Here is a 17,498-nt window from a genome sequence, read left to right as displayed (position 1 = left end):
TAGTCATCTAGTAATGCTATAACAAAAATACCACAAGTGGATGGCTTTAATAAAGAGAAATTTATTTTCTCACAATCCAGTAAGCTAAAAGTCCAAATTCAGGGTGTCAGCTCTAGGTGAAGGCTTTCTTTTGCTGTTGGCTCTGGAGGAAGGTCCTTGTCATCAATCTTCTCTTGGTCTAGGAGTTTCTTAGTCCAAACGACATGATCTGCTTTCAGAGCTGCTTTTTTTTTCTTGCTGGTATGAGGTCACCTTGTCTCTCTGCTTCCTTCTTTTATATCCCCAAACAGACTGGCTTAAGACACCATCTAATCTTGTAGATCTCATCATATAATTGCCATTAATCCAACTCCTTACCAACATAGTGATAGGATTTACAACACATAGGGAAATCAAACCAGATGATAAGATGGTAGACAATCATACAATACTGGTAATCATGACCTAGCCAAGTTGACACACATATTTCTGGGGTACACAATTCCGTCCATGACATCCACCTTACAAACTCTTCTTTTAAAACTCAGCTTCAGATGTGGCTGCTTTACTGAAACTGTCCATGATCTAATCAGGCAGATTAAGGCTCTCCTGCCTTTATAGTTTAAATATTGAATATACATCCAGTATAGCAATATCCCATATTGAATTATCATCAAGTGCCTTCTACATACTGTTAGATTTTGTCATGGATTGAATTGTGTCCCCCCAGAGTTTGTGTCGACTTGGCTAGGCTACGATTCCCAGTATTGTGTGATTGTCCACCATTTTGTCACCTGATGTGATTTTCGTATGTGTTGTAAATCCTACCTCTATGATGTTGATGACATGAGATTATCGGCAGTTATGCTGATGAGGCAGGACTCAATCTACATGATTAGGTTGTGCTTTAAATCAATCTCTTTTGAGATGTAAGAGAGAAGCCAGTAGAGAGATAAGGGGATCTCACACCATCAAGAAACAAGAGCCAGTAGAATACTGAGTCCTTTGGTCCCAGGGTGCCGGCGCTAAGAAGCTCCTCGACCAGGGAAGATTAATTACAAGGACCTTCCCCCAGAGCCAACGGAGAGTGAAAGCCTTCCTCTGGAGCTGGCGCCCTGAATTTAGACTTCTAGCATTCTAACTGTGAGCAAATAAATTTTTCTTCCTTAAAGCCATCCACTCGTGGTATTTGTTATACCAACAATAGATAACTAAGACAGATTGGCATACATATTACCTTGCTTTTGGTCCTTCTAGGTAGGTATTGTATCTCCAATTTTCAAATCATCTGCTCATAATCATAGCGGAGCCGAGATGGAAATTAATGTCTGCATGGCTCCAAAGCTTGTTATCTTTCTACTAGTTTAGTTGTTTTAAGGGATTTTGGTAGCCAACCCCCTTGAAAATCTAAGAAGCTAAGATAGATAGACAGACAGACAGATAGACCAACTGACCATACTGGAAACATGGTCTTATTTTCATCATCAAAAAATGTTAAGTTAAAAAAAATTAATGGCTCCCTTTGATGACTTTAAACTTACTGGAAATTCTAAAAGCCTAAGCCAACTCTAGGCACTGGATCCAAGTTCAGCTTTTTTTCAAATTATAATTATATGTCCACCTATCTTACCAATTTTTATGCTCTGATTTCCACCCATCCATTCTTCCCCCAATTTTGTTACTTCTGCCCCTAGCTGAGAACCGCAGACCTATAGGATAAAATCTACACTTCTTAGCCTGGCATTCCAGTTCCTTCTTAACATAGTCCTACATTATATTTCCAGTGTTAAATTCCTATACTCTGCATATATCCTCTCTTCCCTCTGGAATAAGCTACTCATTGTCCTTGAGTTAATGAAATCTTGCTTATCTGTGATTTAGCACTAAACATACTTTTTCTCTTTCTCAGAAAGCTTCTTCCTATAGATCGGTTTTTCACCAATACCTTCAGTGCAGCTTGGAGTTCTTCCTTCAGTACCATCAGTTCTTGATCATATGCTACCTACTGAAATCATTAAATGTCGACCAATTCTTTTTCATACAGTGACTGTGTATTCCTTCCATCTTTTTTTGATGCACCCTGCATTGTTTAATGTTTTCCCTGTAGAATCCTTCAATACTGCAACTCGAGGCTTGAATTTTTACTTCAGTTCTTTCAACTTGAGAAATGCTAAGTGTGCACTTCCTTTTTGGTTGTGTAACTCCAGGTCTTTGCACATTTCATTTTAATACTTTACTTTGTCTTCCCAAGCTGCCCTTTGAAATCTTCTGTTCAGTTCTTTTACTCTATCATTTCTTCCTTTCACTTTAGCTACTCTATATTCAAGAACAAGTTTCAGAGTCTCTTCTGACATCCGTTTTGGCCTTTTCTTTCATATCTTTTTAAAAATCTCTTGCTTTCTTCATGTATGATATCCCTGATGTCATTCCATAACTCATCTGGCCTTCGGTCATTAGTGTTCAATGTGTCAAATCTATTCTTGAGATGGTCTCTAAATCCAAGTGGGATACACTCAAGGCAGTACTTTGGCTCTTGTGGACTTGTTCTCATTTTCTTCAGCTTCAACTTGAACTTGCCTATGAGCAGTCAGCCCCTGGCCTTGTTCTGACTGATGACGTTGAACTTTTCCATCATCTCTTTCGACAGATGTAGTTGATTTAATCCCTGTGTATTCATCTGGTAAGGTCCACATATAGAGTTGCTGCTTATGTTGCTGGAAACAGGTATTTGCAATGGAGAAGTCATTGGTCTTGCAAAATTCTATCACGTGATCTCTGATGTCATTTCCATCACCAAGTCCATATTTTACAACTATTGATCCTTCTTTGCTTCCAACTTTCACATTCCAATCACCAGTAATTATCAATGCACCCTGACTGCACTTTCATCAATTTCAGATTGCAGAAGTTGATAAAAATCTTCAACTGCTTTATCTTTGGCCTTAGTGGTTGGTGCGTAAATTTGAATAACAGTCATATTAACTGATCTTCCTTGTAGGCATGTGGATACTATCCTATCACTCATCAAGAACCAACCGTTACTGAAGGAAGAATTCCAAAGTGCACTGAAGGCATCGGGGAAAAAAAAAAGGCTCCAGGAATTGACTGAATTCCAATTGAGATATTTCAACAAAAGGATGCAGTGCTGGAAGTGCTCGCTCGTCTATGCCAAGAAATTTGGAAAATAGCTACCTGGCCAACCTACTGGAAGAGATCCATATTTGTGCCCACTCCAAAGAAAGATGATCCAATAGAATATGGAAATTATCAAACAATATCATTAATATCACACACAAGTAAATTTTTGCTGCTGATAACAAAAAAAAAAAAAATGGTTGCCGCAGTATATCAACAGGGGATTGCCAGAAATTCAGGCTAAATTCAAAAGAGGACCTGAAACAAAGAACATCGTTGCTGATGTCAGATGGATCTTTGCTGAAAGCAGAGAATACCAGAAAGATGTTCACCCGTGTTTTATTGACAATGCAAAAGCATTAGACTGTGCAAATTGTAACAAATTACGAATAACATTGCGAAGCATGGAAATTCCAGAACACTTAATTGTGTTTATGAGGAACCTATAAGTAGACCAAGAGGCAGTCATTCAGACAGAAAAGGGGATACTGCGTGGTTTAAAGTTAGGAAAGGTGTGTATTAGCGTTGTATCCTTTCACCATGCTTATTCAGTCTGTATGCTGAGCAAATAATCTGAGACGGCAGACTATATGAAGAAGAACGGGGCATCAGGATTGCAGGCAGACTCATTAAAACTAATGCTATGCGGAGGACACAACCTTGCTTACTGAAAGTGAAGAGGACTTGAAGCACTTACTGAGGAAGATCAAAGATTACGGCCTTCAACATAGATTACACCTCAACATAAAGTAAACAAAAATCCTCACAACTGGACCAATAAGCAACACCACGTTAAATGGAGAAAACACTGAAGTGTTCAAGAATTTCATTTTACTTGGATCCACAATCAACGCCCATGGAAGCAGCAGTCAAGAAATAAAACAACTTATTGCATTGGGCAAATCTGCTGCAAGAGCCTTTAAAGTGTTAAAAAGCAAAGATATCACTTTAAGGACTAAGGTGCGCCTGACTCAAGCCATGGCATTTTCAATTGCCTTATATGCATGTGAATGCTGTACAATGAATAAGGAAGACTGAAGAAGAATCGATGACTTTAAATTATGGCATTGGTGAAGAATACTGAATATACCATGGACTGCCAAAAGAACAAACAAATCTGTCTTGGATGAAGTACAGACAGAAGAATGCTCCTTAGAAGCAAGGATAGTGAGACTTTGTCTCACCTACTTTGGACATGTTATCAGGAGGAATCAGTCCCTGAAGAAAGACATCACGCTTGGTAAAGTAGAGGGTCAGTGAAAAAGAGGAAGACCCTCAATGAGATGGACTGACACAGTGGCTGCAACAATGGGCTCAAGCATAGCAACGATTGCGAGTATGGCACAAGACCGGGCAGTGTTTCATTCTGTTGTACACAGGGTCACTATGAGTAGGAACCAACTCAACAGCACCTGACAACAACAACATAGATCAGTACTATGAAGATCAGAAAGGTAGAATGACTTCAGGCTCACCAAGGAAATTAGAACCAAAAATATAATTCTCGGTATCTGGGATAAATATTTTAGCCCAGATTATCTTAAAACATTTGTTCTCCCATGCAAAATTTGATTTTTAATACTATGGGGGGAAATTTTTGTTTTAGATTTGAGCTGAAGGCTTCCTAATGGAAGTCCAGTGATATGTTCTAGACCACCAGTCTCTTCCAAATAAATTTTGTTTTAGATTTGAGCTGAAGGCTTCCTAATGGAAGTCCAGTGATATGTTCTAGACCACCAGTCTCTTCCAAATGGGAGTTGTACTCCTCTCCCAACATTTTACATTTCATATTTAGACACATGTAATCAAACCTTGACAGTCATATCCTTCTCTCTTACATCACACGTAGGATTCCTAAAAACTTGTTTCCATTTGTACAACATTATAGTGTCTGATTTTGCTTATGGTAGACAGAGGAAACAAACAGTAGTTGTTCCCTAAAAAGTTTTTCCTAGAGAATGTGGACTGTGGACCACAATCTCTGAAGCTTCAGGATATATGCTAATACATACATCTTCTGTAATAACTGTTTATATATGTACAGTAATCTGCTATATAATGAAAACATACAATTAAGCAGCAAGGGTGGGACTCAAACCCATATCTCCTGATTTTATAATCAGTATGCTTTCCATTATTCCACAGATGCCAACACTTGAAAATGGTATTTTAGGAAATAAGTATGATGTGTGGAATGGACTGGATGAGGTAAGAAACTAGAGGCAAAAAGAGATGAATAGCTATTTGTAATCACTCATACAACACAAGCTAAATGATACTACCATTTTTGAAGAGATGCTGATGACATGATATTTGAATTTTATTAATTAAAACCAAAACCAAAAGTCTAAAAATGGATATTTTATTAAAATCAATGTTCTAAGATAGTATCCCCAAAGTATGAATTCATAGGGTAGAGGATGCAGAAGTAGTTACTGTAAGTCGCTCCCTGAATCCACGTGCATGGGAGTATCCAAATACATATATAAAAAAAAGAGTAGTATTTTTCAAATTTATGTAGAAGGTATTGTAATTAATAAAAGATTTAGTCAAAAATGTTACTGAACTCAGCCTAGTTCTTTACCTTATACTTTTTTTTCCCAATGGATACCAAAATACAACTATAGTTGTGTGAGCACATTTGTGTACGAGGGGGAGAAGCAGGTAGCATGCTGGTGTTATGAGACAAAGCTCTAAGACCATTTGAAGAATTCACCTGAAGAATAAACCTCTGTCTTACGATTTTAAGCTCGCCTACAATTTCTACTCACACAATGGACATTAGTACTTATTAAATGCTAGGGAATGTATTAGGCAACAGGGATACAGGGATAAGTCTCAGTCTCCAGCCATGGAGGCTTTTAGTCTGGGAGAGACAGAAATGTAAGTTTTATGAATGTAATGAACTGAGATCTATAGAAATACAGAAATCCTTAATATATGAACAAAAATATTAAACCTATCTAAATGTTAATGTCTTACTTTCAGTTTTAACCTTTCAAAAACCCTTTACAAATTAAATGACAAATATTGAAGGAAAAAAGAAAGCTAATAATATTCTAAAAGTAAGTAAAAAAAAAAAAAAAAACAATTAAGAATTTACACTCAAGGTAAATTTTTCATGCTCTGTCTCAGTGAGCCATGTCTGGAGAGTTACTAAAAAGTTCACTTTCGCTTTGAAGTTAGTAAAAATAAATCTTTGGCTGAACACCCATCAAGGAATGGGTAGGAAAATTTTAACTAAGCCAGGGGCACTAGGAAAGCACTAAGATTGGCTCAAATGCAATGCCTCAAAAATGTATCCTACTACTTTAGCTTTGAAAGACAAGTTAGATAGCACCATAAATACAAACTTACTGAGATAATTAAAAAACCTACCAGCCAGCCACAATGAGATACTACTTCACACCCATTAGGATGGCAATACAACAGACAATAACAAGTATTTGTAAAGATGTAGAGAAACCGGAACTCTCATACACTCCTGCAGGAAGATAAAATGCACAGCAGCTTTAGAAAACAGTCTAGTAGTTCCTTAAAATGTTAAACATGGAGTTGCCATATGATCCAGCAATTCTACTCCTAGGTATGTATTCTTTTGGGTAAAAGAAACAAAAATAAAAACACTTATGTCCACACAAAAACTTGTACGCATGTTCACAGCAGCATTATTCACAATAGCCAAAAAGTAGAACCCTAAATGTGCATCAGCTGAAGAATACATAAATATTTATTATTATCCACACAATGGAATATTACTAGGCCATACAAAGGAACTGAATACTGGTTCATGCTACAACATGGATGAACCTTGAAAATGTTATCTCAAGTGAAAGTAGTCAGTCACAAAAGACCACAGATTAGCTTACATGAAATGTCCAGAATAGGCAAGTCTATGGAGATAGAAGGTAGATTAGTGGTTGCCTGGTGGGAGCTGAAACGGCTAATGGATATGGGTTTCTTTTTGGGATAATGATTGTGGTTGTGGTAATGGTTGTACCACTGCATAAGCATATTAAAAACTACTTTAAGTGGATGAATTGTATGGTATGTGAGTTATATCTCAATAAAGCTGTAATTAAAATAAATCTACAAACCACAATATTCAATAGTTTAACAAACAAAAAGAAAATGTTTCTACTTAATCTAATCTCTATAACATAAAATCTGCCAGGCTTTCAGTCTTCTAACACTTCAAATCCAAACTTTGAATCAAAAACTTCAGAAGTCTTTTAGGATTCACTTAAAACAAGAATTTCAAAAAAAAGATATACATATAGATTTAAAAAAAAAATAAAAATATTGTATTTATCTTGTTTGTTATAAAAAAGAAAGAAGAAAAGAAAAACCCAAAGAAGGTGAGGGGGGAGTTATCCTTTAACCTGAGTTTTTATCTAGCGGGTGCCCTCTACTTTCAGAATGTTAAAGAGAATGGAAGAAATCTATCCACTTTCACCTATTTTCTCTTCTGCACACTATAGGCTAGCCTCTTGCCATACCCCAACCAAAAACAATTTTTCTAGTTACCAAATCAATCCTACTTGCCAAAAGCAAGGGTTACTTTTTCAGCCTCACCTAACCAGTCTTCCCAGTGTTATGTGACTGAGGTAACTATTCCTTCCTTGAAACTCTCTGAGGCTTCTCTGACATTCTTCTCTGGGTTCCCATCCCTTTTCTCCCACCATACCACACCTTCTCAGGAACAATTACTAGCACTTCCTACTCTGTCTACTCTTAAAATGCTGATGTTCTTCAACCTAAGCTGGTGGTTGTATATGCTCATTAATTCCCATGATTTCAACTACCTCCTACATGCTTTTACGATGACTCCCAAATTGTTAACTCCATCATGTCAGCTATGTTGAGCTCCATATTTCTCCTAGATGTCTCTTAGGAATCTCAGTTTTAACATGTCCAAAGCTAAACCCATTTTCTTCTCCCTGAAACTGCTTCCTACCATCTTCTACTTGGTCATCTCCTCTTGTTTCTCTTCCCTTTCTCCTTGCCCTACACCAAATGGTACCTTCTATGTTGAGGGATAATATACCAAACTAGAAACCTTGAAGTCATACTCTAATAATCCTTTCTCCTTTAATACCCACAACTATTAAATCATTGAGACTTCTTTCTAAAACCTTATCACAGTCCATTCCATTGTATACCCCCTATTCCCACTGTCTTAAATTAGTTCAGGCCCTCACATCTCACTTCTTATATTTCAACAGCTTCCAAAATGCTATCTTCTACCCCTTAAATCCATCCTTCATACTGCCACCAGAATCAAGTTTCTAAAATGCAAATCTGTCAAATGACTTGTTTATCTTTCTTAAAACATTCAGTGGCTCTCCAGAGACCCACAGTAATGACTCTCAGCTTTTCTCCCAAAGCCTATCTGAATGACACAACACAAACCCACTCAACCCAACACAAGCTCATAGTAAATGGCAAATAGCAGGAGGAGAACAGGGAAGGGGGGATGCTGCTACACTGTTGGGCTAGCATGTCATTTACTTAATATAATCCCCCACTTTCCCTGTCTTAGAGTTGCAGTGCAGAATTGTCCAGAATTAGTAGTCTATAGAATAAAATCTACAAATAGCACAGATACAAGATCCTTCACAAACTAAGCCCTACCTACCTTACCCAGCCCTCACATAACTGTTAGTTTGTCATGCTGTGGGGGCTCGCGTGTTGTTGTGATGTTGGAAGCTATGCCACCAGTATTCAAATACCAGCAGGGTCACCCATGGCAGAAGGATAAAAGGGTTGAACAGAAGATTTCGAAGGGCGGCTTGATAAGACAAAGTATTGTAACGACACGTGCAAAGACCTGGAGATGGAAAACCAAAAGGAAACAACATGCTCTGCATTTCTCAAGGTAAAAGAAATGAAGAAAAAATTCAAGCCTCGAGTTGCACTATTGAAGGATTCTATGGGGAAAATGGAAACCCTAGTGGTGTAGTGGTTAAGTGCTACAGCTGCTAACCAAAGGGCTGGCAGTTCAAATTCCACAAGGTGCTCCTTGGAAACCCCATGGGGCAGTTCTACTCTGTCCTATAGGGTTGCTATGAGTCAGAATAGACTTGATGGCAATGGGTTGGGTTTTTGGTTTATGGGGAAAATATTAAACAACTCAGGAAGCATCAAAAGATGAAAGAAATACACAAAATCCCTATACCAAAAAGAATTGGTTGACGTTCAACCATTTCAGGAGGTACCATATGAGGAGGAACCGATGGTAGTGAAAGAAGAAATCTAAGCTGCACTGAAGGTATCAGTGAAAAACAAAACGCAAAAAAAACCAAACTCGCCATCGAGAAGACAAAGTAAAGTATTACAATGACATGTGCAAAGAACTGGAGATGGAAAACCAAAAGGGAAGAACATGCTTGGAGTTTCTCAAGCTGAAAGAACTGAAGAAAAAATTCAAGCCTCAAGTTGCAATAGTGAAGGATTCCATGGAGAAAATATTAAACCACACAGGACGCATCAAAAGAAGATGGAGGGAATACACAGTCTTTATACCAAAAAGAATTAATCAATGTTCAACCATTTCAACAGGCGGCATATAATCAGGAACTGATGGTACTGAAGGAAGAAGTCCAAGCTGCTCTGAAGGCATTGGTGAAAAACAAGGCTCCAGGAATTGATGGAATATCAATTGAGATGTTTCAACAAATAGATGCAGCGCTGGAGGTGCTCACCGGTCCCTGCCAAGAAATATGGAAGATAGCTTCCTGGCCAACTGACTGGAAGAGATCCTTATTTATGCCTATTCCCAAGAAAGGTGATCCAACCGAATGTGGAAATTATAGAACAATATCATTAATATCACACGCAAGCAAAATCTTGCAGTATATCGACGGGGAACTGCCAGAAATTCAGGCCAGTTTCAGAAGAGGATGTGGAACCAGGGATATCACTGCTGATGTCAGATGGATCCTGGCTGAAAGCAGAGAATACCAGAAGGATGTTTACCAGTGTTTTATTGACTATGCAAAGGCATTCAACTGTGTGGATCATAACTATGGATAACATTGCAAAGAATGGGAATTCCAGAACACTTAACTGTGCTCATGAGGAACCTTTACATAGATCAAGAGGCAGTCATTCAGACAGAACAAGGGCGTACTGATTGGTTTAAAGCCAGGAAAGATGTGCATCAGGGTTGTATTCTTTCACCATACCTATTCAATCTGTATGCTGAGCAAGTAATCCGAGAAGCTGGACTACATGAAGAACAGGGCATCAGGATTGGAGGAAGACTCATTAACAACCTGCGTTATGCAGATGACACAACCTTGCTTGCTGAAAGTGAAGAGGACTTGAAGCACTTACTAATGGCAAGGACCACAGCCTTCAGTATGGATTGCACCTCAACATAAAGAAAACAATCCTCACAACTGGACCAATGAGCAAGATCATGATAAACGGAGAAAAGATTTAAGTCATCAAGGATTTCATTTTACTTGGAGCCATAATCAACAGCCATGGAAGCAGCAGTCAAGAAACCAAACGACACATTGCATTGGGTAAATCTGCTGCAAAGGACCTCTTCAGAGTGTTGAAGAGCAAAGATGTCACCTTGAAGACTAAGGTGCACCTGACCCAAGCCATAGTATTTTCAATTGCATCATATGCACCTGAAAGCTTGACAATGAATAAGGAAGACCAAAGAAGAAATGCCTCTGAATTGTGGTTTTGGCAAAGAATATTGAATATACCATGGACTGCCAGAAGAACGAACAAATCTGTCTTGGCGAAGTACAACCAGAATGCTCCTTAGAAGCAAGGATGGCAAGATTGTGTCTTACATACTTTGGACAAGTTGTCAGGAGGGATCAGTCTCTGGAGAAGGACATCATGCTTGGCAGAGTACAGGGTCAGGTGAAAAGAGGAAGACCCTCAACGAGGTGGATTGACACAGTGGCTACAACAATGAGCTCAAGCATAACAACGACTGTAAGGATAGCTCAGGACCGGGCAGTGTTTTGTTCTGTTGTGCATAGGGTCGCTATGAGTCGGAATCGACTCGGTGGCACCTAAAAACAAACAAATATGGAAATTATCGAACATAACACACGCAAGTAAAATTTTGCTGAAAATCATGCAAAAGCCGCTGCAGCAGTATGTCGACAGGGAACTGCCAGAAATTCAACCTGGATTCAGAAGACGGTGCAGAACCAGGCATATCATTGCTGATGTCAGATCGATCCTGGCTGAAAGCAGAGAATACCATAAAGATGTTTACCTGTGTTTTACTGACTATGCAAAGGCATTCGACTGTGTGGATCATAACAAATTATGGGTAACACTGCGAAGAATGGGAGTTCCAGAACATTTAATTGTGCTCATGAGGAACTGGTACATAGATCAAGAGGCAGTCGTTCGAACAGAACAAGGGGATACTGGTTGGTTTAATGTCAGGAAAGGTGTGCATCAGGATTGTATCCTTTCACCATACCTATCTGATCTGTATGCTGAGCAAATAATACGAGAAGCTGGAGTATATGAAGGAGAACGGGGCATCAGGATTGGAGGAAGACTCATTAACAACCTGCGTTATGCAGATGACACAACCTTGCTTGCTGAAAGTGAAGAGGACTTGAAGCACTTACCAATGAAAATCAAAGACCACAGCCTTCAGTATGGATTATGCCTCAACATAAAGAAAACAAAAATCCTCACAACTGGACCAATAAGCAACATCATGATAAATGGAGAAAAGACTGATGTTGTCAAGGCTTTCATTTTACTTGGATCCACAATCAACAGCCATGGAAGCAGCAGTCAAGAAATCAAAAGACACACTGCATTGGGCAAATCAGCTGCAAAAGACCTCTTTAAAGTGTCGAAAAGCAAAGATGTCACTTTGAGGACTAAGGTGCACCTGACCCAAGCCATGGTGTTTTCAGTCACCTCCTATTCATGTGAAAGCTGGACAATGAATAAAGAAGACTGAAGAAGAATTGTGGTGTTGGAGAATACTGACTATACCATGGACTGCAAAAAAAGGGAACAAATCTGTCCTGGAAGGAGTACAACAAAAATGCTCTTCAGAAGCAAGCACGGTGAGACTACATCTCATGTACTTTGGAGATGTTGTTAGGAGAGATCAGTCCCTGGAGAAGGACATCATGCTTGGCAGAGTCAGAAAAAAAGGGGAAGACCCTCAACGAGATGGACTGACACAGTGGCTACAACAATGGGCTTAAGCATAATGATTGTGAGGATAAAATACAGGTTATGACTGCCTCATAAATTCTGAGATGTTAGGTGAGACAGTGCAAAATATCTGGCACAGTGTTACTAGTATATAGTAGGGATACAAAATGTTAATTTCCTTTCTACTTAAAATAATTTATAAAGTCAAGAACATTACTGTAGTAAATTAAAAGCAATATGTTAATTATTTAATCACTACCAAGCAAGAAGACAGTCTATTTTTAGTACTGTCAGGATTATTATCTGTAGATTAAGACAGTACTTTATATAATAAATTTCCTAAATGCATAAATTCTATGGTCATTCTATGATTAGTTTTGATAAATTCAAACTAATTTAAAATATTAAAGTTATTTTAGCTTGCTATTATACCTTAGTTTGGCCTTAGGAACATGTCTATAATCCCTCCACTCCTAAGATTTCACAAAAATTCAGAGCTTTATAATTCACACCTCTGCTGCAACGTTTTTCTTAAATACTCCACTGAGTCAATTAATTAAATTTCTGTTCTTAACTTCATAAATGGAAAGAGAACAGATTATAGCTGAAGTGCTGTATTTGCTTATAGCTTACATGTCATCTTTCCCATAATTTTTTTTATATACAATTGTCTAATTCACATTAGATAGCTTTTAGCCTGATTGGAATAAATCTACTTCTTGTATCAATTAAACATAATAAGTTTTAAAAAATAAAAAGACTGCAAAAGAAAGCCCACATACAACTTTCCTTCATGCTTGATTATCCATAATTGCTTATATAAATTAGCCATATGTGAATATACAGACCTTGCCTTAATAATTTGCTAGTGACCCTAAATATAGTCCTTACTTCAACCCTGTGAACTAGGTAGTATTTTTCTTTTAAATGAGAGAACTCAGTCTCATTTTCTTTAAGCATATTGCCCAAGGTCAGACAGCTAGCCAACAGCTGATATGGGAGTAAAACTGAGGTCTATCAGACATAAATGTGCACCCTACGTTGACATTTACTTATCGTGGTATCTTGTAAAGAAGACTAATGTGGAGATAGCTGAGATCAAGGTCTGGAACTGCCACAAACTAACTGTTTAACCTTCAAAATGTAACTAAAATCTCCGCACTACAGTTTACACAATCTTGATGCCTTAGTTTTCCCTTCTTTAAGAAGATGGGGACACACCAAGCCAAGGCCAAGAACAGACAACTCATAGAATAGTTAACGACAGATAGAAAGTTTATATCTTCATTGGTAGTTAAGAAATTCAAATTAAAACATGACACCCTTAATCAACTTTCAACTAATCAAAGATCAAGAAAATTATAATATGAATACTTATACATTACTGACAGTTGTATAAACTGGAACAACTTTTTCAAAGTTATTTGTAACAGGCATAGTGGTTAAGTGCTATGGCTGCTAATCAAAGGTTCGGCAGTTCGAATCTGCCAGGCGCTCCTTGGAAACTCTATGGGGCAGTCCTACTCTGTCCTATAGGGCTGCTATGAGTCAGAATCCACTCAATGGCACTAGGTTTGGTTTTGGTTAGTAAATATTTGCATCCTTTTATCTAGTATTTCCACTACTGGAAAGGTATCTTACGTAATAATCCAAATAACAAGTTTTATGCATAACTGTTCATCACATAATTATGATATATAATAGCAGAAATGGAATGGCTTAAACAATTCAGCCGCAAGGGACTGGTTAAGCGATAAAACAGTCACCAGATAAATTATTACACAGTCATTTAAATTATTTTTATGAAGCAGTTATAATAATGAAAAAATGTATCAGAATGTGTGTGTACATACATATATATTTATAGTATATGTTATAAAAGGGTATATATAATATGGTTACATAAAACCAAAAATGCTGGTTGCCAGTCGAGTCAATTCTGACTCACAGTGACCCTGTAACATTAAAAACATGAACAGAAGTAATCTTCAGGTGATGGAACTATAGGAAGTTTGGGAAGAATAATGGCAAGAACACTGTAGAGTGACACCTGAGTTTGAATGCCAACTTCACCTTCCTAAGTGTACCAAAAAACAAACAAACCCATTGCCGTCGAGTCATTCCAACTCAGAGTGACCCTATAGGACAGGGCAGAACTGTACCACGGGATAGCCAAGAACAGCTAGCTGGTGGATTTGAACTGCTGACCTTTTGGTTAGCAGCCAAGCTCTTAACCACTGCATCATCAGGACTCTTAAGTGTAGGACATTATTATTATTATGTAATTTTCAAATTTGAAATAACAAGCATTATTAATTTATAGTGGAATTGGGTTATAATAGAATATCTCTAAGGTCTCTTTCAGTTCTGAAATGTCAAAACTTAAAAATGCATTTGACTCTGCATCAGAATTTAAGAATAACAGCAGAACAGTTAGAATCTAAATTCTATCAACTGATCCTCTATTTTCCCTCAATGACAGAGGAACATAGTTTGGGAGATTTCCTCTCCTGCTTTCAGCAGCCAACTACCAGCAACCTTAATTATAGCTGTTCCTTATCAAGTCAGGAAACAGAAAAGGCAAGCACTATGTAAGAATAGCCTTAGTCATCAAACCTTGAATGTAGAATCACCTAGCTCTCCCTAGGTATTATGGATGAAAAAAGAAACTAATTTAGTACTTGAGAAATGAAATCTCCAACAAGCATCCCTGACTCAACTCCAAAGCATAAACCCTAAGGCTATTTCCCCTGCACAGAAGTTCACAGACAGGGCACCTGTCCTGATGGCCTGTATCACTAAACAATGCCCTTTCCTGACAGGATATGCCTAGGGATAACTCAATGACTAGTATGCATATAAGTGGCCAGGGACCACACCATTTCTTCTTGATAACCAAAATAAGACTTTAAAAGACTAATTTTAGATATTTAAAATATACAAAGTAAATATTTTCTTCTATTTTTGCTAGAGTGTAGTAAAAAAGGGACTACATGCAATTATTGTAAATGATTCCATTCAAAAGACACCAACACATTCAAAATTCTCCATAGTACAAAGGAAAAATGTCCCCTCCTTTTCTTTACTCTTTTCAGATCAAAAAGTAATTTTTCAAAAGTACAAAGGCTAAATATCAAGAGAAAAATGTTTAAGACAAGAAATAATTACACCATTTAATCTAGGTTTTCCAGACTTCAAAAGATAAGTAACAAAACTTCTATCTTCTGTTATTGGTTTGGGGAAGCGGGAATCACAAAGCTCTACAATACTACCATGTTGTGTAAGCTCTTTATAAGCTGTTAACAATTTTAACGCTGAAGCTTTACTAGCCCAAGGTCTCCTTAAAATTGAAAAAAGCATTTCGGTACTAAAAGTCCCTTCACCTGCACCTTGAAAACAACTACTGTACTTTGAAACAAAACGTAGCCAACGTTTGCTGCCCATTCATTTTTATAAACATTAGCTCTATATTTTCTTTATAACCGAATTTCGGAGCTAAGTGTTTATCCTTGGAAGAGCACCTTGCCCAGGACCAAAATTCTTCCTAGCTTATTTCCCATTCCCAACCCCCGCCAAGGCCAAAGAGCAACCACTTCCCAAAGTCCTACTTCCTTTTCCATTCCCCAGACCTCCAGGGTTTTCCAACGCCCCAGTGTTGCGCAATATCCGTAAGAGCAGCCACCGCAACCACCGCCTCCCAAGCCGGGAAACAACCCTAGAGGGGACATTGTCCGGCTGAAAAATAAGAGGGTGGGGGGGGGGGTGTAATGTAGGAAGTCGACTTCTGGTCCCACGCCTTCAGATCTGACCCCCTCATCGTGATGTATCTAGAGCAATTTCACGGATAAGACTTTAAACCCTCACCTCCTCCCAAGCCAGCCTGCAAAAGCAGTGGGCGGAAGGGGAGGGGGGGTGGTGACTGGGAAGGTTATCTCCCAGTTCAGGGCTTCGGCCCGGATCGTCGCCTCCGCCCCACCAGGACTATTGTTCCCAAGTTCCCCACCCCCACCCCGGATAGGAAGTGATAGTCATATCCCCTCCGCCTTCGGCAATATCCCCTAGGGAGTTCGAAGTAGGCTTCCTTCAGGATAACCACACACGCATACACACACACACACACACAGTTCCCCTTCAACCTAAAGTCGCGCTGACCCTAAGACTACCTCAAACCTGTGTCTCAGGAGAGAAGAGACGGAATGAGGGTAAATGGAAATAAGACAAACCAAGAGCTTCCTTTGGACAACGCTTTCCCAAGCATTGGAGATAATAACTGGGAACCGAGAAACGACATAACTCCTACCCTGCCCACTTATGAGACCAGCTTGGGCAAAGGGCCCCCACGAGTTAATGCCAATCTCACACGCCCGTTCCTCTGTCAGCCGCGATCCGCTCCCCCCTGGGCACAGCCAGATACCCTGCCTCGACCCTCCAGGGAGGGGCAGGATAGGTGGTGAGGTGTGGAAAGGTGAGGCTCCTCCTGTCCCCCGACCAGCACCTCACTCGCCTCCAGCTCCAGGCCGAGAAACAATAGGTGGTCGCGGGCGGCGGTACCGGGTGCTGGCTCGGCCCAGCGGCCGCTCCCTTGTTGTCCCGGGAGCCCGCAGAAGGGGCCGCGAACGCCGGAGGAGGGAAAAGAGGGCCGAGGGGCGGAGACGGTCTCACCTTCCACCGGCCTCCGAGCCCACCGGGCCCCGGGGTCGCTGCGCTCCCCCTCCGCCCCTCTCCTCACAGCCGTACACAAAGCGCTGGCTGCCTGGGCCAGCCGGGCGAGGCGGCGATGGGCTCCAGTGCCGGCGAAAGGAAGCGACAGCGAGGGCAGGCACTCACCATGAAGTCCCGGGCGAAGTTGTCCTCCCCATTGTGGTCCGGACTCTTCATGGCCTGGACCCTCTGGATGAATTTCCTCAGGATCTCCACTTGCTCCATCCTCCCGCGTCCCCCCGGCTGCGGTCGCTGGCCCCCCCGCCGACGCCCGCCTGCCCGGCGCAGAGCCCGCTCCGTCTTCCCCAGCTCGCTCCCCCTTGTCCGTCCCCTCCCTTCCGACCCCCGCCAACCCCGGTCGTTCTCTCCTCCTCTTTCTCCTCCTCCCCACCGCCCAAGGCGGCGGCAGCGACAGCACCGGCCCGGCTCCCGACGCTACAACTTCCAGGAGCAGCCGCCGCTCTCCCACTGTACGAGGCGAGCCGCAGCGGCTAGCGCCAGCCCCAACCCCCAGCTTG

General features: G+C 40.1%; 1 protein-coding gene across 1 annotated transcript in view; it reads right to left on the bottom strand.

Moving 5' to 3' along the window:
• PTPN12 (protein tyrosine phosphatase non-receptor type 12) overlaps window positions 1–17,241 on the bottom strand; it is a 119,673-nt gene extending 102,432 nt beyond the window's left edge. The window contains exon 1 of the mRNA XM_003407183.4: window positions 17,107–17,241. Within this exon, the coding sequence (XP_003407231.1) occupies window positions 17,107–17,205 (99 nt within the window). The 5' untranslated portion in view covers window positions 17,206–17,241. The remainder of the gene's footprint in view (window positions 1–17,106) is intronic.
• Between the last annotated feature and the right edge of the window lie 257 nt (window positions 17,242–17,498).

The sequence above is a fragment of the Loxodonta africana genome, chromosome 8, assembly GCF_030014295.1.
Source record: "Loxodonta africana isolate mLoxAfr1 chromosome 8, mLoxAfr1.hap2, whole genome shotgun sequence".
NCBI classification, from domain to species: Eukaryota; Metazoa; Chordata; class Mammalia; order Proboscidea; family Elephantidae; genus Loxodonta; species Loxodonta africana.
Note: the sequence above shows the minus strand (reverse complement) of the source record. Positions and strands in the feature narration are given on the sequence as shown.